At 42.7% G+C, this 25,125-nt stretch overlaps 1 protein-coding gene, 1 long non-coding RNA gene and 1 pseudogene across 2 annotated transcripts in view; 2 read left to right on the forward strand and 1 right to left on the reverse strand.

Annotated features, from left to right (window-relative positions):
- LOC129081778 (acetyl-coenzyme A synthetase 2-like, mitochondrial) overlaps positions 1–3,197 on the reverse strand; it is a 59,813-nt gene extending 56,616 nt beyond the window's left edge. Inside the window, exon 1 of the mRNA XM_054587443.1 lies at positions 2,825–3,197. Within this exon, the coding sequence (XP_054443418.1) occupies positions 2,825–3,155 (331 nt within the window). The 5' untranslated portion in view covers positions 3,156–3,197. The remainder of the gene's footprint in view (positions 1–2,824) is intronic.
- On the forward strand, positions 2,718–5,710 carry LOC129081782 (uncharacterized). Its single transcript, XR_008530334.1, has 3 exons — positions 2,718–2,766; positions 3,530–3,659; positions 5,550–5,710. It is a non-coding gene; the product is annotated as an uncharacterized LOC129081782 (long non-coding RNA).
- A 2,318-nt stretch (positions 5,711–8,028) lies between these two features.
- LOC129081709 (Y-box-binding protein 1-like) lies at positions 8,029–17,867 on the forward strand (annotated as a pseudogene).
- The last annotated feature ends 7,258 nt before the right edge of the window (positions 17,868–25,125 follow it).

Here is a 25,125-nt window from a genome sequence, read left to right on the forward strand (position 1 = left end):
TCAATAACTAAAAAATTTATATAAAAAAAGCACTATGCAGTGAACTTTATAAGTGTTTTCTCATTTAGTGCTAACAGCCCTAGGATTTCTCAGGCCAACCAGGGCTGGTCAGAAGAAACCTAACAACTTCTGCTGTAGAGTCTGTGACCTCTGGTTCCCTGGGCCATTGCCAAGCTGGGCCTGTAGAGTGGTTCCCTGGGCCATTGCCAAGCTGTGAGAAACCCTGTGTAGGTGCTTTGGGTCATAGTTCCAGCTGAACCCAGCCTGAATCATCCTGGTCAAGGTCTCAGACTTGTGACAACAGCCCCAGACATAGTCCAGTGGAGAACAGAAACAAGTCATGCCCATGGGGCCCTGTCCAAAGTCCTGACCCACAGAACTGTGAGAGTAAAACAATTCTTGGGGGCGGTTTGACATGCAACAATAGCAACTAGAACAGAATTTAGATGGCCCTACTTGTACAGACAAGGAAACACATGCAAAGAACAGTAAAGGAAAAGCAAAGATTCAGACCCAGGTGAAATTCACAACACATGAAGAACCACTAAGCTGTACTACACCACCCATCTGCCATTTCTGTTTGTTTACTAGAGTCATTCCCAAGACACTAATCCCAATTCTTCCCATTTAGAAGTGTCTTTGTCTGGCCTAGGTTGGGGCATATAGGTCAGTGGTTCTCAACCTTGTATATGCCTCAGGAGCACCTGGAGAGCTTGTAAACACAGGTTGCAGAGCCCTACCCTCAAGGTTTCTGGTTCTGGTGGGTCTAGGATGGGGTCTGAGAACTTGTATTTCTAATAAAGTTCCCAGGTGATGGTGATGCTACTGGTCTGGGGACCAGAGTTTAAGAACTACTGGTACAGATTTTCCTGAAGGGATAATGGGAGTTTCAAAAGTAATGCTCCTTTGAAATAAGCCATCATCATACTATCACGCCCACCATTCCACAACATTCTAGGGGGTTCCAAGGGCAGCTATGGCCAGGCTTGGCCCTTTGTCATATCATCTTCTCTGTGGTTTACAGACACTGGCAAAGGGCAGAAATATTCCTGAGATAAGAGGGTGGACATACACATTTAGGGCGAGAATGCTGCTGGAAAACTTTTTCCACAAGGCAGTTTCTGAAGCTCAGTTTCTGGAGAAATAAATTTTTTTAAAAGAGGCACTTCTGCTAGCCAGCCCATGCTGATCCTGACCAAGTGAGTGAGGCTCAAGAAGCATTTCTTGCCTTCCCCATGAGGTCCACCCCCAGTGACTTATCTGGGAGTGAGGGGCTGCAAGTGTGCATGAGACACCAACCCTGACCATTCACAGCAGTCTCAGGCCTCTCCAGTCCCAGTCAGCTTACACAGCATCTGTACTTTTTCTTCTCTCTCCTTCAACCAGTTGCTTTCCTCCCTTCAAGGGCACGTGCCACCAACTCTACAAACCTAAGGGTTTGTTTTGTTTTGTTTTCCCACCAATTCAAGGATACTTGCTGCTGACTCAGTTTCAGAGAAAACACTTATCTAGTAGTGATTCATTTTGAGTAAACCATCAAAGTAATATGCAATATGAAAAAAGTCTGGTCCAAAGTCCTTTCCTAAGTTTCTTTGAAAAATATTTGCAAGGCACTACCTTGTCTTCCTACTTCTAAATTGTATTGCTACTTCTAAATATAAATGAAAACTGTTGCAACTTACTGATCATCAATAAATGCTGGGTCCGTTCCACATCTCCAGCACTCTGTCCTTACAATCAACCTAGCAGGTGGGTTTACTGTTCCCAGTTTACAAATGAGGAGAGTTACAGGCCAAGTAAATGGTGGAGTTGTGCAACATGCCAGATCCTCCCTTCATGTTTAGGACTTGGCCAGAGCCTGACCCTGCTATTAAGATCTGCAAGTTCTTCCCTTAAACATCCCCTAAACCCCTCCTACCTGAGTACCCCTGCCTCCCTGACCATTGCAGCCCTCTGCACAACCCACCTGGCTGTGAGTCCCCTCCTCCCCAGGCTGCCCACACTCCACCAACTCTGCTAGGCTGGTTACTGCCTCCAGTTCCTGGGCCTCCTTGCCTTGCTGCCTCGGGGCTCAGTGAACTCATTTCATCACACAAATCCCAAATCCTAACAAAAAAGCAGTAGATTCAATCTCAGCAGATACCAAAGAGCTGGTTTCTGGGACCCCGATTAGAACCACGTCTAAAACAAGTCTTGGGTCATTTTGGGGTGTGTGTATGGGGGAGTCCCTCCATTCCTTTCTTCCCTCCTTCAGGCGCTGCCTGGGAGCAAGGAGATAAGTGATTCCAGCTGCTGGCCTTGAGTTTTCTCCTCTCTGGCCACACTCCACAGCTTGGTTTGTTTACATTTCTCCCCAGGCCAGTCGCCTGGCAGGCAGCTGGTAGCAACAGCCTGATGCTCTTCAGTTTTGCCTCCAGCCCCTGGGACAGGAGTGGGTAAGTCCCAACTCCTGGGCGCCCGGCACCCTTCACCCCTGCCTGGCCTAAGTGTATCCCGCTTGTCCCTGGTGGCTTACGCTCCGCCGGGCGGTGGAACCCCGTGGTTAAACTTGAGTGTCCGCCATTGGAGGAAGCAGCCGGGGCAAGGCCAGCAGCTGGGCGACCCGAGCTGACACCGGACCGGGTCTCCGCGGGCGCCGGCTGGAACGGGGAAAGTGCGATCGGGACGCGGGGCTGCAGCGGACAGGGAAGCTGGAGCCTCTGGGGTCCAGAGGTGAAGGCCCACGGACCAGCGATCTGCCCGGGACAGCTGCGCCGGCTGGGTCCTGTGAGTCGCCTCTGGAAGCTTGACTTGGGGAAGCCCAGGGTCCCCACAGCCCACTCACCAGACACATTTAGTTGGCCTCCCAGGAACCAGCCGATCTTGCCGCTGCTGAAGTCACAGTCCCAGACGGTGTGGTAGGGGGTGTCCCACATTAGCGAGTCCTGCGCCAGCGGCCCCCAGAAGGCGGCGGGCTGTCGGGCCGCCAGCTCTCTCAGCGTGAGGAAGGAGGCAGGGAGGGCCGAATGTGAGGCGCCGGGTGTGCTGCCTAAGGACCCGGAGGTGGCCCTGCGCGGCGCGCTCACTACACGCGTTGGCCACCCCCGCGAGCCCGCAGGCCCGTGAAGTGCGCCCAGGAGCCGCCTGACGCCGCAGCCCAGACTGCGCGCCGCCATCTCCCCCACACCCCAACGTCTCTGTGACCTCAGCCGGATCGCAAGGCGGGTAGGAAAGGGCAGGGATAGGGGCAGCCTGCGCTCCAGGAGGGCCCCGCCCTGTCTCCGCCCTCCCGCCACCATCCATCCCTCACGCCCTTTCCTGGCCTGAAGCTGTCTTCCGGACCCCGCCTGTCCTCACATCCTCTCACCGCCCTAGAAAAGAGGACCTCGAAGAAGGGGGAGAAGCCGCCTGGGGAGGGGCGCTTGGGGGCCGTGTGGAGCGGGGTCCCGGCCCTGGCGGGGCTTTGGGTCGTTCCCCTCATCTGCGCTATAGCCCTGAGGGGCGTTGGGGCCGTTTTGGTTTCAGTTTTTGTTTCTTCAAATTCCTTCAGCGGCGTCTTGCAGCCAACAGTTAGAGACACGTGCATCCGGGACGCAGACTGGCTCAGCGCCCTCGGTATTCCGGATCCGAGGGAAGGAGCCCTCACAGAACAGAAGCGATTGGTGAAGGGAAGTGCACAGGTGGGTGCGAGGACCAAAGTTAGGTCGGTATGCATTTGAAGCTGAAGTTAAAGTATTAATCCCATTGTGTGCCCTTGAGGAGAATACCTCATCCACCAGGCCTGTCTTTCCCCCTAAAGCACATATACAGGTAGCCGCCCACCCCGCCCCCACCGTGGGCTAATTGGGCCCACTGGCGAGGAGGCTGTGGCAACTTAGGATCCAATGCGTTTATTGCCCAACTGTAACCTCAGCCCAGAGGGAGTCTCCTCCTGAGGGGAGGAAAGGGGGAAAAGTGTAGCAGAGAAGCAAATGCTCCACTAAAGTACGCTTGTTTGAGACTGAGTAACTTTGGGAGTTTTCTCCAATTGCTCTAGCTTCTGCGGACTGGGATCAAACCCTGGATATTCTAGCTTCATGACCTTGGGCCAGTGCCTACATTTCTCTTTACCTCATTTTACTTTAAGAGAAAAATGGGAGTAATATCTCCCTCCCCTGCTGTAGTAAAGAATAAATGAGATTGTGTCTGAAGCATCAGGTCAATAGGAATCCCCAATTTGAGGTTCATTGGAGGAGACTATATAATGCAAACAGCTGAATTGTGATACAGCACAGCTATGGAACAGCAGCACCTCTCCAGCTAGACAGCTTTGCTCACTCTCCAGAGAGACACACATTTGGTGAGTTTCAGCTCCACAAAAGGGAAGTCTTGAGGTGGAAAGCAAAAGTGCACTCCCAGAGCAGAGGAGAGTTGACTTACATAGACAGAAGTCCCACCTCAGGGCCCTGATTGGTCTATCCTCATACAAATGAGGATGCCAAATCCCCCCAGTTTGGTTGGCCCAAAAGGCACTGTCCTAATTGATCAGAATGGTGCTTCTCTGATTGGTCAGTGAAATGCTGCGGGGGATATAGCCTGCAGCTTCCAATTGGATAGGGAGCTCCAGTTGGAAAGGGAAAGTCTCAGTCCTATTGGTTGAAATAGGATTCCAGGGCTGCCTCAGAAGGCAGGAACACAGTGCAGGCAGGCAGCTCATTGCAGGCTTCTCCCTGAGGTGCCATTTGCATGAAAGGCCCCTGTGCAGAAATAACTCTGTGTTTGTCTGAGCCCAGTTAGCCACCCGGAGCCTTTCTTAGTAGCCATCTTCTTTCTCAGGGTCCACATCTGGAGTCAGCACAGAAGGATCTTAACAGTGGAGTCAGTGTTTTGTTGTCAAGCAGAAAAGGATAGAAAGGAACTCATAGAAACTTGCCTCAACTAGGTTCTTAAATATTTCAACACCCAAGAATAAATACATAATCAAGAAGATAAGCACATGGGAAAGGAGGTTTTTGAAAATCGGTTTGTTGAGTTCTTTGGGTTTGGGAAAGATTCAGACTTCTTAGCTGTGAGGCCTGCATAGGGAAAGTCCCAGCCACTTCAAGGAGCTTCTGCTGTTAGTTAGCCCTAGGCCATTGTGAATATTTGCTTCCTGCCAGAGAAGAAAGGACTTTAAGGCTGGAGAACCAGTGATAATAGCTAGCTCTAGACCGGTGCCCAGCACTTGACCTGCACTTTTAACTGAATTTAAAAACTATTTAGTGCTATCAGCTCTTGCCCATTATCAACTGCCAGTGGGACAAATGAAGAGACTGATACCAAATCAATCAGTAGACTTACTAAAGAGCACATGCCTGATGGAGTAGCAGCACAAACAGCCAGCACTTCCTACTCCTCCCATTCAATATCAAATCTCCACTTGATAGTTCTCATTTTAAATGAAATATACAAAATTGTAAATATTTTACAATCCTGCCACAGTTATGGCCACCAATATTGCATCCCATTTTATAAGGGTTTGAGAGGTGCACTCCATCAAGAGGAAGAGCCTGTTCCTCCCTTGAACCTGGCCTGTTGGATTTTTCGGACAGAATGTGGTGACAGTGCTCCTCTGACAGCCCCAGGTTTGGACCTTGCAAGGCCACAGCTGCAGCCCCTGCTGTCTTGGAACTCAGCTGTGAAGCTGTAAGGGAGTGGGGTCTGGCTTTCCAGAGGAAGAGACCCTATGAAGAGAACAATAAAAAATATCTATAGAATGAGTGTTCTTTAAAATAAAGAAGTACATAGTTCCCATTTCCTTCTGGTTGAATGAAGAAGTGATTGTATATGCACAAAACATTTCAAAATCCATCACGTGGTACAGAATTGCACTTCCTACAGTCCAAGTTACCAGACTTTCCTCCTGAATGTCACAGCCTTCTGAGACCGAGGTCATCCCTGCTATGTCCTGGAAGCATATCTCCCTGAACTAGAACAAGGTAGAGCCAACCAGCCCCTGCCCTAGCCAGCTGTGTCCTGTGGGGCCTGGGTAATTCTGAGAGAGCAGCAGGTTATCCATGCCACACTGATTATATTTTCTCTCCCAGAATGCCCCCTTGACCTTAACATGAGAAGAGCCCTCCAGTACTGAAAGCTGTAGTTGGCAGGTGCAGAAGTTAGGAAGGACTGGAGATGTTTCCTTCGGGACACTTATATCTCAGACCTGCTGTTTAAGTTCAGGATGGTACAACCATAATTGCTGACAGCCATTATTGCTGACACTCATAATCCTTAGAGACAGATGCTTTGATCATCACTTTATATATGAGAACACAAACACAGAGAGGATAGATGTTCACTCAAGACCACACCACTACCAAGTGTTAGAGCTTTAGCTTTCTGCCTCCAGAGATTATAGTCTTAATAGCTTTAGGGGTACAGCCTACCAATACCCTTTTTGCTGTTTGTCTTCAAGGTTCTACAACTGACATTACTCAGGGAGCTCTGGTATTTCAATGCCCCTAAGAAAGAGTTTTTGTTGACAATAGATCCCCTGGGAGAACCACCTGCCCCTGTTAAGCAAGACCTAGTGTGGAAAGGTAGTAAAAAGCTAGGAAAATTCCTGGGCAAGTGGAATAGCAAAACTGAGGCAAGAAAATTAAATAAGGCCAAACAATTTGAACAACTTACAGCCAGCTAGTGAATCACAACACCTTATCTTTCCTAACCAAGGACACTTGGAAGCAAATGGTTTATTCCTTTCCTCTGTCACTGGAGAACACATAGCTTAAATCACCCTAGTCTGAGTAATAAAAAACAGACCCAATTAATGGCATTTGTGCCAGCTAAACCCAAAGATGGATAAGGTCAGGGAAAAAATAACAAAAACTCAATTAGGGCCAGAACAGACTCAAGATAAAAATAAAACAATAAAGCAGACCAAACAATAATCCCAAACTCCCCTATACATTCATTTTGATGGATCAGAATACTAAAAAACATACCTTGAAAGCTAATGAATATTCTGCTGAAACCCTCCTCTAAGATTCTCACCTGGAGGAGAGATAAAAACCCTCATGACAAAGACCCGTCATGGGCATGCTCCAGACATGAGCTTTTTACTTCCTCATAAACTCAAAAGGTCACCACGAGACCCCTGGCAACCAAGGGAGCAGTGGGCAGTGGCAGCTTGTCCTGCATTTATCCCTAATCCTGTCTCCAAGGCCCCCTTTTTATCTGACTTCCCAGTGAGCTAACAGCAGCCCCACCTTGGCTCACTTCTTTCCTATAATGTGTCTAGGAAGCCAAAGCAGAGCACTGCCTAGGCTGTCTCCTTTGCTTCTTCTACCCTAAGCTTTTCCTTTGTTTCACTCTCCACAGCTTTAATAAATGTACTCTCAAAATCACCAAGACTCATGTTGTGAAATCTTCCCCACATTAAGTCAACAACCCACACACTACAGTCCCACCTGAGGCAGACCTGCTCTGGGTAGGGCCCCATCCAGTAATACCAGCATGGAGTCACCAAATCCATTCACTGTAGTGAGGTGCCTTCAAAGAACCTATAAAGCTTTGTGCTTCCTCTTCCCTACATTATTCCTTTACTTTTCATTTCCCCGTTTCTTCTTTTCAATGACACAAAAGGATATCCGTGGAGCACCTTCTGTGAGCACAGCCCACAGGGAGGGGGGCTGTCAGCTCAACAAGGATGAACCCAACACAGTCCCTGAAATCGAGGTTATAATTGGGGGAGGAGTATGGGTAGGAATAGACAGACAGACACCAGCTCAAATAGCTGAAATGCAAAGCAAAATAAAAACAAAAAAACCCATAATCAGAACCTTGAAGAGGTTTGGGGGAGGGGAACCAGTTGTTTGGGGGCCTGGGAGTAGCTTCATGAGAGTGAAGGGTCCACCTCTTCCAGTTCCCTTTTCCTGCTGTTTCCATGAAGTCAGTGGTAGCAATGATATGTAGGGGAGGCTATGTAATCTGCCTCAGCAGTGGGGGCTCCATGACTCCCATACAGCTTCAGCAAAACCTTCGTGTCTTGTAAAACCACACCGGATTCCAACAACACACAGCAATCCCAGGATGAGCAAGTTCACCAAAGAGCAGAAGACAGGAGGTGAAAGCCAGGACCGACTCAAGGTGGCACTAGGCTGGCAGCTGGGTGCCCTCCTGGAGCTGGGGGACCCCCATCTGAGGCAATGCTGCATGTGGAGCAGCCAGACCTCATGGTGGGGTTTCTTCTCTGTCAGCTTTAGCAACATGCTAACTAAATTTTCTCATACCGAATCCTATAAACACTTAACTTGCTTTAGCCCTCCATGAGTGTGAAAGGTTAGGTACGGTGTCATTCATCCAGAAACTCACAGAAAAGACTTATGCTTTTGGATTTGTCTGTGGCCTCTATGAGACACCCTCAGCCCACAGTGGTTGAGAGAATCATTAGAGAAGACAACAGCATCTCCTGTGACGGCTAATCATTGACATCTGGAAGAACCAGTCCCCTAACTGCCAGGTACACGGGGCAAAGGGGAGCCAGGACTCCAATACCATGCCCCTCTCCTTAGTCTCCTGAGTGGACACCCTTACTGGGATAACAGCACCTCCAGCTCCTGTTTTCACTCAAGGCCAGGCCGCCATTGTTAATGGTGATCACACAGACATATACAAGTCACTCCAAGGCCAAGCTGTAAGTGGCTGCCCTTACACATGGGTAAAACCCTGTCTTTATAACCTGAGGAAGATGAGTGGACAGAGTGCTGCCCAGGGTGCCAGGAGACCTGGACTAGATTCTGGGTTCTGACCCAGCCTGCCACAGGGCCAGTCCCAAAATATTTTCAATCCTCAGTTTTCTCATTTGCATAATGAAAAAAATGTTATCCAAATTTTGAACCCTTTAGCTCTAAAATTCCAGGTGGTGCATTCATCCCAATAAGGATATGTTAGACTTGATATCCAAGTTTCTTCTGTTTCCCTATGTTTCAGCTAATGCCAGTGTGGGGGCTCCATGAATGTGTATAAGGGGTGTCTTGCTTCAGCTTTGGAGAGCTCAAGCCCAAACCTCTTCCCCATGCCTTGCCTTTCTTTGTTTCCAGTTCAGTAGACTGCCCTACCCCATCTCAATGGGTACAATCCCTGGACCAGCCATTGTTTCTCTCATGACTCTAGTGAGGCTGTCAGGAATACCCTCTGTGGTTTTCTTTTAAACCTGACCAAGTAGAACTGACTTCATCCTTGCATTCAATTCACTTAATGGTTTGGTGGATTTTTTGTCCAGTAGCTCCCAAGAATGGCATCCAAGTCTGGTTTAGAAGGTTTGTATTTTGGCTTGCATAAAATTAAAAAAAAAAAAAGGTGGTGGACAGCTAGAAAAGGGCCTCTCAGCTATCTTCTGGAGTTGTCTTTAATTTGAGTTTGAATGAGGAGTCATAATGGAGAGGTGAGAGGAGGAGGATGCTTATAAACAGAGGGCAAATGGGATGGGATGGCCAAGTTCAACACTCCTCAGGGAAGCAAACTTGTGAGCCAAGATATTCAAGTCATCTTAAACAGCATGTGGATTTGCCACACATGCCAGAAAGGCTCAATGGCCACTTGTCCTCATAGTCCATCCTATGGGTTCATCATCTGGCAGAAGACTGTACAGCCCACTCTTTCTGAACCCAAGGTCCCAGTGCCTGCTCTGACCCCTTCAATGTCTCAGTGCAGCAGACATCCTTGCTCAGATACTTGCTTTGCAGTGATCACCCTGGTTGCTTGGTTCCTTCCTAAGAGCCTATGAGGGGAGGGAGGGGAACTAGGGAGCAGTCTTTGGGCAGATCTGAGCTGTGGGGCCCCTTTTTCCTGCCCTCACCATTACTATCACTGTCTATGGCCTCGGGAACTGTGGGCTTCCTCAGTCTCTCAGCTTGTCAGCCAGAAAGAGAGAGTTTATGATATGGGCATGACTTTGAGACAAATACCATAGCAGGGAAGGGTTTTGCATAGAGGGACATTGCTTTCTTTGAAGCCAGACCCTGTGGGTCCAAAGGAGAGATTAAACAGACACCCGAGATACACCATGTAGGGATCCAAGAGGATGTATGTGGATTGAGAGCTTAATCAATATTTATTGACTGACCAAATGTAAAGATGTGATAGAAAACAAAATACTGTGCAGCCCCCATTGTCCACTCTGAATTAAGAATCCTGAAATACCAGGTCAGAAGAACCTATGCATCCCAATGTTCATAGAAGCACAATTTACAAAAGCCAAGTGCTGGAAGCAACTGAAGTGCCCACCAGTAAATGAGTGTATCAAAAACCAGTGTGCATTTACACAATGGAATACTACAAATCACAAAGAAAGAAAGGACTCCTACCCTTTGCAACAGCATGGATAGAACTGGAAAGCATTATGCTAAATGAAATAAGCCAAGCGGTGAAAGACAAATACTATATGATCTCACCTATTAGTGGAACCTAGTCAACAAAACAAACAAGCAAGCAATTTATAACCAGAGACATGGAAATAAAGAACAAACTGACAGTAACTGGAGGAGACAGGTAGGGGAATAATGGGGGAAATATGGGGAAAGGTTGTTAGGGAACATGTGTAAAGGACCAATGGACAAAACCAAAGTGCGGTAGGCTTGGGAGAGCGTTGGGGGGAATGTGGAAACAACTGTACTTTAAAAACAGTAAAAAATGTTTTAAAAAATGAAAAAAGAAAACAAAATAAATGTAATATTATTAATCAAATTTCTTACATCACCCAATTTGAAAAATTTTAAAGCCAGCCAATACTGCCATCTGGTGATAGATTCTACTTTCTTGTCATCTCAGGACCTTAAAGTGAACACAGCACATTCCTTGCAATCATGTCACCATCAAAGGAAGTCCAGGACCATTTCCTGAATAATGAGGACCCTTAGAATAGTCTTTCTCTCTTCTTTGTCTCTTTAATGAACTAATCAACACTGATTGATTAGCAGTCCTGTACTCATGGGAGATGAGAGCTCTATTATAAGTAATAGATTTAATGAAGGTGGTAGACTAGGAATATGAAATAACTGAAAAGTTTTATTTTAAAACCTGATACATTGAGAAAATAAGATACTTATGTCTTAGTTCAGCGTTAAATTTTAAAAGGTACCATAAACTGGACGACTGACACAGAAATGTATTTTTCACAGCTGGGAAGCCCAAGATCAAGGCATTGACAGCTTCAGTGTCTGGAAAGGGCCTACTTCCCAGTTTGTAGACAGCAGTCTTTTCATTGTGTGCTGATTTGGCAGAAAGAATGAGAGGACTTTCTGGGGTCTTTTATAAGGGTACTAACCCCTTTCAGGGGGCTTCACTCTCAGGATCTAATCACCTCCCACAGGCCCCCACACTAATGCCACCTAATGCCATTTCACTTGGGGTTAGGATCTCAACATATTATGTTGGCGGGGGGCGGGACATAAACATTCAGTCTATAACACATTGGTTGAAAAGAAATCCTAAGGAGGATTTCTGGCAAATGGGAGGCAAGCAAGGTAGAATTAAAGGGAGAAACTACAGCCCAAAACACATGTAAAGGTTAGAAATGATTTGGAGAAGCCATATGTGAGCAGCTGAAAGATGCTCTGGGGAAACCATCAGGTGTTTTGTTGGGAGTCAGGAAAAAGTGGGAGTCGAGGAAAGTAAAACCATGCAAAAGTTTGCATCTGGATGGGGTTCTGATATAAGTACAGTGTACCAAAAGATATTTATAGAAATGTATGTTGATATGTTTAAAATTTATGGATAATTCTTAGAAAGCTGAAAATAGAGTATGTAACTTCAAAACCATTAGTGAGGGAAATGGAACAAATGGTGGTCAATTAGAAAAAAAAGCCATGATGGGTGGGATGAGGGAGGGAAAAAGCAAGACTGGTAAGTTGAAAAATATAAAATAAGATGAAGAAATATTAAAGTACACATCAGTAATATCTATGAATTAATCAAATTTCCCCATTAAATGGCAATTATAGCACAGAATTAAAAGGATAGAACATTTGGAAAAGAGGATACAAGACATAGTATGCAGGAGAGACTGTTCCATTATGGGACTGCTGCCATGCCCTCAAGCTAGACCCAGGTCAGAACAGGAATTGCTTCCTGTAAACTCAGAGAATGTCTAATGGTAATTGATACTTTCCTTCTTACATAAACCACTACCTCTCCCCTGTTTTCTCTGATGTGCTGGTTCCTCGTGGGGGCAAACATGTAAGGCATTTTCACATACCTAGGACAGATAACACTTCAATACTCCTATCTATCTTTCTGTGTTCTATAGAACTCTTTAGTGCCTTTCAAGTAGCTTGGAGGATATCCACTCTGTCTTGCAGCTGCTCAAGATGTACCTTGTATAAGTTTTCTTAATAAACTCTGTTAATTGACAGGCTGGAGTGGCGGCCTCTTTCTTCACTCTTTCTCTGCTCTGCACTTACAGAGGTACATTATCATTCTTTGGGCTTTTCCCTGGGTATGCATGTACAGATACACAAATTATGGAATAACACACACACACACACACACACACACACACACACACACACACATTTGGAGGTCCAGAAGGAGAGAATGAGAAGAGGCAATATTTGGTGAATTAAAGATGCAAATTTTCCAGCCCTGGCTGAGTTACTCAGTTGATTAGAATTGTCATCTCAGAGACTTCTGGCCAAGATGGAGGCACAGGTAGATACACTTTGCTTCCTCACACAATCAAAAGAAGGACAACCACAAATTTAAAAACAAAAAACAACTAGAACTGCCAGAAACTTGAACTGTATGGAAGTCCAACAACCAAGAAGTTGAAGAAGAACATTCATCCAGACTGGTAGGAGAAGAAGAGATGGGCAGCCAGAATAGAGAGGACACACAGCAAGGCGACAGACCAGGCAGGTGAGGTGGCACCTGGTGGACGAGGTGGTTCCACATCTGCATGCAGATAAGATGGGAAGAATAACTGGGGAGTGAAACAGACTGCACTGCCCAGGATTCCAGCATGGGAAACTGAAGCTATAAGTCCTCTGGCTGTAAAAATGGGTGGGGGTTGTGGTGCCGGAGGAAACTACCAGCCTCACAGGAGAGTTCACTGGAGAGACCCACGGGGTGCTAAAAATACACAAACCCATCCATCCGGGAATCAGCACCAGAAGGGCCCAATTTGCTGGTGGGTAGCAGGTGAAGTGACTGGAAGTGGGATGAGAGCAAAGCAAATTGTGTTGTTCCCTCTCTGATCCTTCCCTCACATATAGTGCCACAATGCAAGGAAGTGGGTTGCCTCACCCTGGTGAATACTCAGTGCTCTGCCCCTCACAATGTAACAGGTATGCTAAGACAAGGAAATATGGTCCAAATAAAAGAACAGATCAAACCTAAAAAAACAAATAACTAAGCTACAAGGAGATAGCCAACCTATCAGATGTACAGTTCAAAACACTAGTAATCAGGATGCTCACAGAAATGATTGAGTACAGACACAAAATAGAGGAAATAGTGAAGCCTATGCTAAGTGAAATAAAGAAAAACATACAGGGAATCAACAGTGAAGGGAAGGAAACCAGGACTCAAATTAACAACTTGGAACAACAGGAAGAAATAAACGTTCAACTGAAACAGAATGAAGAAACAAAGAATTCAAAAGAAATGAGGCAAGGCTGAGGAACCTCCAGGACAACTTTACATATTCCAATATCTGAATCACAGAGGTGTCAGAAGGAGAAGAGGAAGAGTAAGAAATTGAAAACTTATTTGAAAAAATAATTAAGGAATACTTCCCCAATCTGGTAAAGTAAATAGACTTCCAGGAGGTCCAGGAAGCTCAGAGAGTCCCAAAGAAATTGGATCCAAGGAGGAACACACCAAGGTACATCATAATTAAATTACCCAAGATTAAAGATAAGGAGAGGATCTTAAAAGCAGCAAGAGAAAAGGAGATGATTACCTACAAGGGAGTTCTCAAAAGACTACTAGCTGACTTCTCAAAAGAAACTTTACAGGCAAGAAGGAGCTGGAAAGAAATATTCAAAGTCATGAAAAGCAAGGACCTACATCCGAGATTACTCTATCCATAAAAGTTATCATTTAGAATGGAAGGGCAGATAAAGTGTTTCCCAGATAAGGTCAAGTTAAAGGAGATCATTATTACCAAGTCCTTATTATATGAAATGTTAAAAAGACTTATTTAAGAAAAAGAAGAAAGATCAAAACTATGAACAGTAAAATGACAACAAACTCACAAATATCAACAACTTAACCTAAAAAGTAAAGACACAAACAAACTAAGCAAACAACCAGAACAGGAACAGAATTACAGAAATGAAGGTCACATGGAGAGTTATCAGCAGGGAGGGAGAGAGGGAGAATGGGGAAAAGATACAGGGAATAAGAAGCATAATTGTTAGGTAGAAAATTAACAGAGGGAGAATAAGAATAGTATAAGAAACAGAGAAGCCAAAGAACTTACATGTATGACCCATAGACATGAACTAAGTGGGAGAATGCTGGTGGGAGGGGTGATACAGAGTGGAGGTGAATAAAGTGGAGGAAAAAAATGGGACAACTGTAATAGCACAATCCATAAAATGTACTTTAAAAAAAGGATCTACGTGTAGACCAATGGGATAAAATTGAGAATTCAGGGGGAAAAAAGCCCCTTAAAAAAATAGAATATCATCTCTGTTCACTGAGATTGTGGATTCAGTCCCCAGTCAGGGCACATACAAGAATCAACCAAGGAATGCATAAATAAGTGGAGCAAAAAATGGATATTTGTCTCTTTCTCTCTCTCCCTTCCTCTCTCTCTCTGTAAAAAAATTAAAAAGATGCAAATTTTCTTAATTAATTAATTATAAAATTAATACCTATACATATCATGAAACTATCAAAAATCAAAAGACTGAAGCAGGTCTTAAAATCAGAAAGTAAATGCAGATCACTGACACAAGAATTGTGATTACGTTGATGGGTAGCAGTGAAAGAATATCTTTTAAAGTAATACAGAATAATAATTGTCAACCATGAATAATGTAGTCAGTGAAATCATCTTTCAAGAATAAGTACAAAACACACGTCAGACAAACCAACAATAGCATTATCCACTCTACACCCTCACTAAAAATTCCTTCAAGGGGAAGAGAGATTATCCTCAAATGCAGACCTGAAATGCAAGAAGTACAATGAATGATGAAATGGTTATACTTGTGGATAAATGTAAACAAACATTAGTAATATGAAAGTATAACAATATTGTCTACATCACTGAATTGAAAGAAGTGAGACAGGGGCACAATCCTGAACAACAAGAGCACTGAAGTTGATGTAAGAAATCAAAAGTAGAATCTTACGATCTTTCCAGTTCTTGAGTGAGTTTTAAGTTTAATTAAATAGGCATATTAAAATTCTAGATTAACCAAAAACAGAATCAGAATATTTAACTTCTAATCTAGCAGTGTAAATGGAATAAGAAAAGTCTGAGCGATGTACTATCAGTAGCAGAGTGGAGAGTGGACCCCGGAGAGTTCTGACAGCCCCCCACCCATGACCACTGCTGGCCTAGTTACAATCACACCCTGGGAGGAGTCACAGATGCTTTAGCCAGCCCCAGTCACCATCACCAGTACCAGGAACAGCCGCCTGCCGCCCTCTCTCTCAGTACTACTGGTGTCAAGCCTGGCACCATGGGCAGCAACTCAGGGAGCCTCACCTCAGTGGTGCCTGCCCGCAGAGACAATGGTCACCACAATGAAGGTTTTGGGAATAGTAAATGCTTCAATGTAAGAGATAATTATGGTTTCATCAGCAGGAATGACACCAAAGAAGATATATTTGTACACCAGACTGCCATACAGAAGAATAACCCAAGGAAATACGTTCACAAGTATAGGTGCCTGTGGAGTTTGATGTTAAAAGAGAAAAAAGTGCAGAGGCAGCAAATGTTACAGGCCTTTGTGGAGTTTTAGTGCAAGGCAGTAAATATGGAGCAGGCCATACCAAATACAGACTCCATCCATGTCAGCGGGTCCTCCACGCAATTACCAGAAGAATTACCAGAATAATTACCATGATAGTGAGAATGGGGAGAAAAAGTGAGGGATTGGAAAGTGTTCCTGAAGGCCAGACCCAATAGTGCTGGCACTTCCGCAGTTGACAGTACCCGCCTCACTACATGTGAGACACTATGGGCATCAACCACAGTATTCCGACCCTCCTACAAGGCACGAAGAAGTGATGGAGAGTGCTGACAACCAGGGTGCAGGAGAACAAGGTAGGCCAGTGGGACAGAATATGTATTAGGGCTACAAATCACAATTCCACAGAGGCCCTCCCCATCGAAGACAACCTAGATAGAATGGCAATGAGAAGATAACAAAAATCAAAGAGATGAGACCCAATGAGGGTCAGTGTTGGGAAACATCCCATCTGGTTTCAGGAACTGTAGCCCTGCCAACAGGCAAGAGGGCCCCAAGGCTGGAGCTATGCAAGGGGGCCTTAGGAAAATAGGCCACTGAGAAGACAAAACCTGTCCCTCTACCAGGGGCACAGACCCTGCCTCCCTTACATCACCCTGTTGGCCTTGGAGGATGGTTGGTTAGTAAATGATGGGTAGGACCCCTCGATGGCAGGGACAACCTAGACAGGCATAGTCACATGGGACATCATGGGAAGGACTTGGGGGGTCACGGAAAAAGGGCAAAAGACCCTCACCCCTCAGCTTTGATATGGCCAGAGTCCTCATTCTATCTTAAATAAGTCTCCTTATCTCTTGGCAGCTCTGCTCCCCACTCCTGGCTCAGGCTTGAAACAGTACTGGAGACAGCCCTAAACTGGATCGAGCGGTTTCTGGGGGAAATCAATCCTAGAAGTAAATTCCTTGAAGCATTTTTTTGTTTGTTTGTTTGTTTTCCCCTCAAAAGTGATAACTGCCGCGACCTGCATGGAGTGGTGGTCCCGAAGTGGGAGCAACAAGAGACTGAGAAAGAGACAATACAGTTTAAGGAAATGCAGGGGCCAGGTGGGACATTGTCCTCTGATGGAGAGACAATGACCCTAAACATGGTCTCTTCATTTATTTTATAGGGATTGGTTATATAAAGCTCAAAGAAGTTTTGCAGACTTAAGGGAATGCTTCAGGCACAGATTGTTCCGTTCCCAGGCTATCTACATGATAAAGCTTTCTTCTGCAAAGATTGCAGTCATCTTCAGCTAAAGCTTGCAGTTATCTACTCTCTTCACAACCCCCTCGGTTCGGGGTGTTGCCAGCTGCCAGTTTGCTCAGCCCTGCAGATGCAAACGGTTAAGCATGACCTTGCAAAGCACTTAACCTGGCTTTTGACATCAGCCTTCACCGTCCTCCACAGATAACCAACTCGTGCTGGGAAGGAAATTTACATTATTCACAGACCCTGACCCTAAACCATTTGTTGTTTTTATGTTTGCTCTTATGTTTACTCGTCTCGTCTTGGACCCATGTAAATCAGTGTGTTCCTGCTATTTATTTTCTTCAAAACATCATCTATTCTTTGTAAACATTGACATAATGTAATGAGATCACCTATACATTCTTACCTAGCCCCCATTGATAACACTTTCAATAAAAGGCATTGGACACAGGGGCTCAGGGCATTCCCCCCCTAGAGGGAATCACTACCCCCTCTTCTCATGGGAGACAGAGAAATGTCTGGGATGGCATTTTATTTCCCTATCTGTGACAACCCAGAGAATACTCTGTGGGACAGAGTCTGCTTCTGCCTCAGGGAAGCAGCCACTTCAATGTTGGTACCACCACAACTTAAATTACCAACGCAGATGCTCAGAAAAACCTTAACCCACAAGATGGCAAAGAGACAAAAACAGCCAATCCACCAGCTGAGAGTTTTTCTTTTCACAAGGATGAGCAGGGCAGGGCTGAGTAAATGCTGGCTTACCATCTCTACCATCACCAGGTTTAGTCATCCAACAAGATCAAACGAAAATGAAATTCCAACATTAAGAAATGAACAAAAGATTGGAGCTGAAGACCTTAAGGGCTTGCTTTTTGCCTGATCACCAGATAACTAAAATTGTCTGCATTAGCTGTGCAATATGTGTTTGTATTATTTTTATCTAAGGACATCTTTTTTTGGTAATGACAAACTTTTTGGGTTTTTTGGCCTGGTTTTCTTAATACACCTTTAAAGGTCTTTTTTTTTTTTTTTTAATGTTCAGTTACAGCTGTCCTGCCTTTTTGCCCATGGTTCACACCTACCCCATCTGCTGTCACTCCCACAGTCGATACCTGCCCCCATTGTCCATGCCCTTAAGTCCTCTATGCCTGTTCCTTTGCTTGCCCCTTCCCCTTTTTTCCCCTTTGATCTCCCCCAATGCTCCCTCTGATAACTTTGAGTTTGTTCTTTATTTCCAAGTCTCTGGTTTTATTTTGCTCATTTGTTTCTTTTGTTGGTTAGCTTCCACTTATAGGTGAGATCATATGGAATTTGTCTTTCACGGCCTGGCTTACTTCATTTACCGCAATGCTCTCCAGTTCCACCCATGCTGTCGCAGAAGGCACAAGTTCTTTCTTTCTGCTGCATAGTATTCCATTGTGTAAATGTACAACATTTTTTTTAATCCACTCCTTTAATGATGGGAACTTAAGTTGTTTTCACCATGTGTCCATTGTAAATAATGCTGCTATGAACATTGAGGTGCATAGGTTCTTTTGAATTGGTGATTCAGGATTCTTAGGGTATAGTACCAGCAGTAGAACTGCTGTATCGAAAGGCAGTTCCATCATTAGTTTTTTGAGGAAATTCCATACTGTTTTCCACAGTGGCTGCACCATTCCCTCTTCCCAACAACACTGTAGTAGAGCTCCCTTTTCTTCACAACCTCCACAACACTTGCTGTTTGTTGATGCTTAATGATACCCAGTCCGAACAGTGTGAAGTGGTATCTGTTTATGGTTTTAATTTGCATCTCTCTCTTGGCTAGTGATATTGAACATTTTTTCATGTGTCTATTGGCCTTCTATATGTCCTCATTGAAGAACTGTCTGTTCAGGACCCTTGCCCATTTTTAAATTGGATCGTTTGTCTTCCTAGTGTGAAGTCCTGTGAGTTATTTATATGTTTTGGAGATCAAAACCTTGTCCAAGGTATCATTGGCAAATATGTTTTCCCATATAGTTGGTACCCTTTTATTTTATTGATATTTCCTTTAGCCATGCAGAAGCTTTTTAGTTTGATGTAGTCCCACTTGTTTATTCTTTCCTTTATATCCCTTGCTCTAGGGGATGTATCGGTGAAAATATTGCTGCGTGGGATATCTGAAAATTTCCTGCCTATGTTTTCCTGTAGGACTTTTATGATGTCAAGGCTTATATTTAAGTCTTTTATCCATTTTTTTAATCCATCTTTTATCTAGTTTATTTTCGTGTATGGTGTAAGTTGGTGGTCAAGTTTTTTTTGCCTGTACTTGTTCAGACTTTCCAAAACCATTTATTGAAGAGGCTATTTCTACTCCATTTTTTGGACATGCCCCCTTTATCAAATAATAACTCACAGTATTGACATTGTTTTATTTCTGGGCTCTCTCTTCTGTTCAGTTGGTCTACGTGTATATTCTTATGCCAGTACCAGACTGTTTTGATTACAGTGGCCTTTTAATGAAGTTTGATGTCAGGTATTGTGATTCCACCTACTTTTTTCTCTTTCTCAAAACTTCTGAGGCTATTCAGGGTCATTTACTGTTCCATATACATTTTTGAAATACTTTTTCTATATCTATGAAAGATGTCATTGGTATTTTGATAGGAATTGCATTGAATCTATAGATTGCTTTAGGTAGTTTGGATATTGTAATGATGTTAATTCTTCCAAACATGAACACAATATAAGCTTCCATTTATTTGTGTCTTCCTTAATTTCTTCCTTCAGTGTTGTATAGTTTTCTGAGTGTAGGCCTTACCTCCTTGGTTAACTTTATTCCTAAGTATTTCATTTTCTTCTTTCTATAGTAAACAGATTTTTTCCCTAATTTCTGTCTCTGTTTTTTCATTGTTGATGTACAAAAATGCCTTTGATTTCTGAATGTTGACTTTGTATCCCACTATTTTGACAAATTCATTTATTAGATCTAGTAGTTTTTTGGTGGACCCTGTATGGTTTTCTATGTACACTATCATGTCATCTGCACACAGTGACAGCTTTATTTCTTCCTTTCCAAATTGGATGCCTTTTATATATTTTTCTGGTATGATACCTGTAGCCAGAACTTCCAATACTATGTTGAATAGAAGTGGTGAAAGCAGACACCCTTGTCTTGTGCCTGATCTTAGGGGGAAAACTTTTAGGTTTTGTCCATTGAGTATGATGCCCATTGAGTATGAGTATGATGTCCATTGAGTATGATGTCCATTGAGTATGATGCTGTAGTTTCCTCATATATGGCCTTTATTATGTTGAGGTATGTTCCTTCTACTTCCACTTTTCTGAATGTTTTTATCATAAATGTGTGCTGTACTTTATCAAATGCTTTCTCAGCATCTATTGATGTGATCATGTGACTTTTGTCTTTCATATTGTTTATGTGATTTATTACTTTTATTAATTTGTGTATTTTGTACCACCGTTTTATCCCTGTGATGAATCCCACTTGGTCATGGGAATGATCTTTTTAATGTATTGTTGGGTGTGGTCTGCCAATATTTTGGTGAGAATTTTAGTGTCTATGTTCATCAGCGATATTGGCCTGTAGTTTTATTTCTTTGTTGTGCCTTATCTGGCTTTATGATTAGGATGATGCTGGACTAATAAAAAGAGCTTGAGAGTCTTCCCTATTCTTGGATTTTTTGGTTTGTTTGAGAAAGACAGAGGTTAGCTCTTCCTTAAATGTTTTGTAATTTTTCCTGTGAAACTGTCTAGTCCAGAGCTTTTTTGTTCCAGGAGTTTTTTGATCATTGCTTTAATTTCAGTAGCTGATATCAGTTTATCCATGATTTTGCTTCTTTTTGACTGAGTTTAGGAGGATTATATGTTTCTAGAAATTTGTCCATTTCATCTAGATTTTCAAATTATGATCATTTATATTTCTGTGATATCAGTTGTAATTTTGATTCTTTCATAATAAATTTCTGATTTATTTACTTGGGTCCTCTTTTTTTCTTGATGAGTCTGGTGAAAGGCTTCTCAATTTTGTTTATCTTTCCAAAGAACAAGCTTCTGGATTCACTGATCCTTTGAATTGTCTTTTAGTCTCTGCATCATTCAATTCTGCTCTGATTTGATTATTTCCTTCCCTCTACTCACGCTGGGCTTTGTTTGTTGTTGTTCCTCTAGTTTTTGTATATGTAGGGTTAGATCATTTATTTGAAATTTTTCTACCTTTTTCTGGTAGGCCTGTATTGCTATGAACTTCCCTCTTAGAATTGCCTTCATTGTGTCTCATAGGGTTTGGGCTGTTGTGTGCTCATTTTCATTTGTTTCCAGAAATTTTTTGATTTCTTCCTTGATCTCATTGTTTACCCATTCACTGTTTAATAGCATGCTATTCCGTCTCTGTGCAGTTGACACTCTTTGAGTTTTTTCCTTGAGGTTGGTTTCTAGTTTATCTGTACTTTATGAAATGCTTTCTCAGCATCTATTGATGTGATCACGTGACTTTTGTCTTTCATATTGTTTATGTGATTTATTACTTTTATTAATTTGTGTATTTTGTACCACCGTGATTTGTACCATTGCGATCCAAGAAAATGCTTGATATGATTTAAATTTTCTTGAATTTGTTGAGGCTTGTTTTGTGTCCTATAATGTGGTCTATCTTTGAAATGTTCCATGTGCATTTGAAAAGAATATATATTTTGCTTCTTTGGGGTGAAAAGTTCTGTATATATCAGTTAAGTTCATTTGCTCTAGTATGTCATTCAGTGCCACAATATTCTTGTTGATTCTTTGTTTGAAATATTTGTCCATTATTGACAGTGGGGTGTTAAAATCTCCTACAATAAGTGTGTTGCTGTCTATATCTTTCTTGAAGTCCTCCAAGATATTCCTCATATATTTGGGTGCTCTTAATGTTGGGTGCATATATTTTACAATGATTTTAGTTTCCTGATTGATTCTTCCCTTTAGAATTATGAAATGACCTTCTTTGTCTCTTTTTATGCCTTTTGTTTTGAAATCTATTTTGTTTGATATAAGTATTACTACCATGGCTTTATTTTCTCCTGTGCATTTGCTTTGAATATTTTTTTTCCAACCCTTCACTTTCAGTTTGTTTAGGTCTCTTTTTCTGAGGTGGGTATCTTATAGACAACATGTATGGGTCATGTTTTCTTATCAATTCAGCTATGTTATGTCTTTTGATTGGAGCATTTAACCCATTTACATTTAATGTTACTACTGAAAGGTACTTATTCATTGCCATTTTTTCTTTTTGTACCTGTGTTCCTTTCTCTCTCACTCTACACCTTCATCTTAAAGCAGTCTTTTAGCATGTCTTGAAATGCTGATTTGGTGGAGGTGTATTCTTTTAACTTTCTTTTCTCTGGAGAACTCCTTACTTCACTTCCATTTTAAATTGCAGTCTTGCTAGGTAGAGTAGTCTTGGTTGCAGGCCTTTGCTTTTCATTACTTAGAATACTTCTTGCCATTCCCTTCCGGCTTGTAGTGTTTCTGTTGAGAAATAAGCTGATAGTTTTATCAGAGTTCCTTGTATGTTACTATTTGTTTCTCCTTTCCTGCCTTTAAGATTCTCTCTTTGTCTTTAAAGTTTGGCATTTTAGTTATGCCAAATTAATATGTGTCTTGGAGTAGGCCTGTTTGTGCTCATCTTGACTGGGAACCTCTGTACTTCCTGAACTTGCATGGCTGTTCCCCTCTCCAAGTAAAGAAAGTTTTCTGTCATTATTATTTCAAACAGGTTTTCTACCCCTTGCTCCTTTTCTTTTCCTTCTGGTATTCCTATGAGACAAATGTTGTTATGTTTCATGTTGTCCTGAAGTTTCCTTAAGCTATCTTATACTTTTTGAATCTTTTTTCGTGCTGTTCTACTTGGATATTATTTCTACCTTGTTTTCCAGCTCAATAATTTGGTGCTATGCTTCATTCAGCCTGCTTATAATTTCTTCTAGTGTATTTTTATTTCAGATTCTTCATTCTTCTAGTGTATTTTTATTTCAGATTCTTCATTTCTTCCTGGTTCTTTTTTATAGTTCCTATTTCTTTTTTCATACTGTTGTAGTTCCCACTCAGTGCCTTGTAATCTTCACTGAGTTCCTTGAGCACCCTTGTAACCATTTTTAAAAATTCTGTGTGTGGTAGTTTGCTTGCCTGAATTTCATTTAACTCTTTTACTGAGGATTCTTACATCCCTTTCAATTGGGTGTTCTTTCTTTGTCTCCCCATTTTAGGTGAATTTTTGTTTGTTTCTTCATCTCAGGGTGCCCTGCTTCGCCTGCATGTCTTTGTGCAGTGGACTTCTGTGGTAGGAGTTCTGTGGAGTTTAGTGGTTCAGCCTCTTGGATCTCTTTGTCTGGATACTCTAGGATTACCCTTTCTTCCATTTGTTTGGGCTCTCTTGTTGTATTAGGGCTTTACTTGTTAATGGCTTCCTGTTGGTGGGTTCTCCCTTCCAGCAGACTTACTAGTAGTCACAGCTTCTTCATTGTGTTTTATGCTGTTGTACAGGTGTTGGTTTAAAAAGTACTGTTACCAGACAACCAAACCTACACCTGCAAAAAAAACCCCTCCATACCACATCAGCAATCTCAACCACAATTGAGCAATGATTAATAAAGGTGAAGAGAGATTACAGATATTATAAGATATGACAAAGGGAATATGAGATAACTAAAGGAGGGGAAACTGTTATTGAGTTGGAAGAGGGAGGAGAATTGATAAGAGCAGGAATAGAATGAGGGGAAGGAAGGGACAGAACAAAATTTAAAATGTAAATAAAACACAAAGGGCAATGGGAACAAATGGTTAAGAAAAGGGAAGAGTATACTATGAGGTTTGAAGTAAAATTGACAAGGTATTGGACTAATGGGAGCAAAATTGTAGAAAAACCACAGCAGGCTCAATAGCAATGACAGCTGAATGAAGTTTAATAAAGGTGGAACAGGAAAAAGAATATTGTACAAACACAAAAAGTGAATATGAGATGCCTGCCATAAAGAAAAAATGATTTTGAGAGGATAGGGGAAACAAACTAATAAGAGCAAAGAGTAAAGCCCAGGTTGAGTGATGATGAAAAAAAATTAAATTCCTCACTCAACTTCTCAGGGGTAGGGGAAAGGCGAAATGGAGTAAGACAGAGGGAGAGTATTTTATGGGATTTCAAGTACAAACAAATAGTGAATGAATAGGAATTCTGTTGGAGAAATATAGCAGTAACCATGGTATTTCACCCAAGTAACCACTGTTTATAAAAGGTAGAAAAGAAATAAGACTCTTATTAGAAGGGAAAAAAAATGTGAGTTGACTTAAGAAAGAAGAGCGCTTATGTGAAGTTAGATGGAAGAGAAATAGTGAGACTAAGGGATAGGAACATAGCATAGTGCAGGAGATAATAAAGTTTGCAACAGTAATAAAACTCAGGGAGATGGTGAAATGGATTAAGACCAGGGAAGGGTGCTGTGTGGGATTTGGCATAACATTAATATGAAAAAATATATAATCTGAATAAAAAGAATAAAAAGTAAAGGACCAAGAGTAGTGAGTTATTTGGAATATGTGTGGAATGAAAGAAGAAAAATTAAAATGCAACATGAAAGGAAGAAAAGAAAAGAAAACAAAAAAACCCCTAACAAATGAAAAGAAGAAAGAGAATTTTTTTAAAAAACATGCAAGGTCTGATGAAGAGAAAGGTGTAATTTGTCTGTTGTTGGTTTTCACCTTCTGAGTTCTTTCTGGATCTGTCTCTGGTTTTCTCTCAGTTCCAGGTCTTACTGTCTTACTCTTGAAAAAAAAGAAAGCCTCCTGATGGTTGTTAAACCTGCCCAGCTGGATTTACAGATCTTCTAGGCTCCTGCAGGTGGTGGGGGATAGCTCTGTTTTCCCTTTCTAGTGGTTCAGCAAGAGAGGGGACTCAGTCCGGGCTACAATAATCACAGGTTCCCAGTTTCTAGCCCACACCCTCAGAGCACTGTATGGCCGCACTTTCCATTTTGTGCAGTTGTGTCGGGCTGGCACC

The sequence above is a fragment of the Pteronotus mesoamericanus genome, unplaced genomic scaffold (assembly GCF_021234165.1).
Source record: "Pteronotus mesoamericanus isolate MK-2021 breed Mesoamerican mustached bat unplaced genomic scaffold, CSHL_Meso_final scaffold_118, whole genome shotgun sequence".
NCBI classification, from domain to species: domain Eukaryota; kingdom Metazoa; phylum Chordata; class Mammalia; order Chiroptera; family Mormoopidae; genus Pteronotus; species Pteronotus mesoamericanus.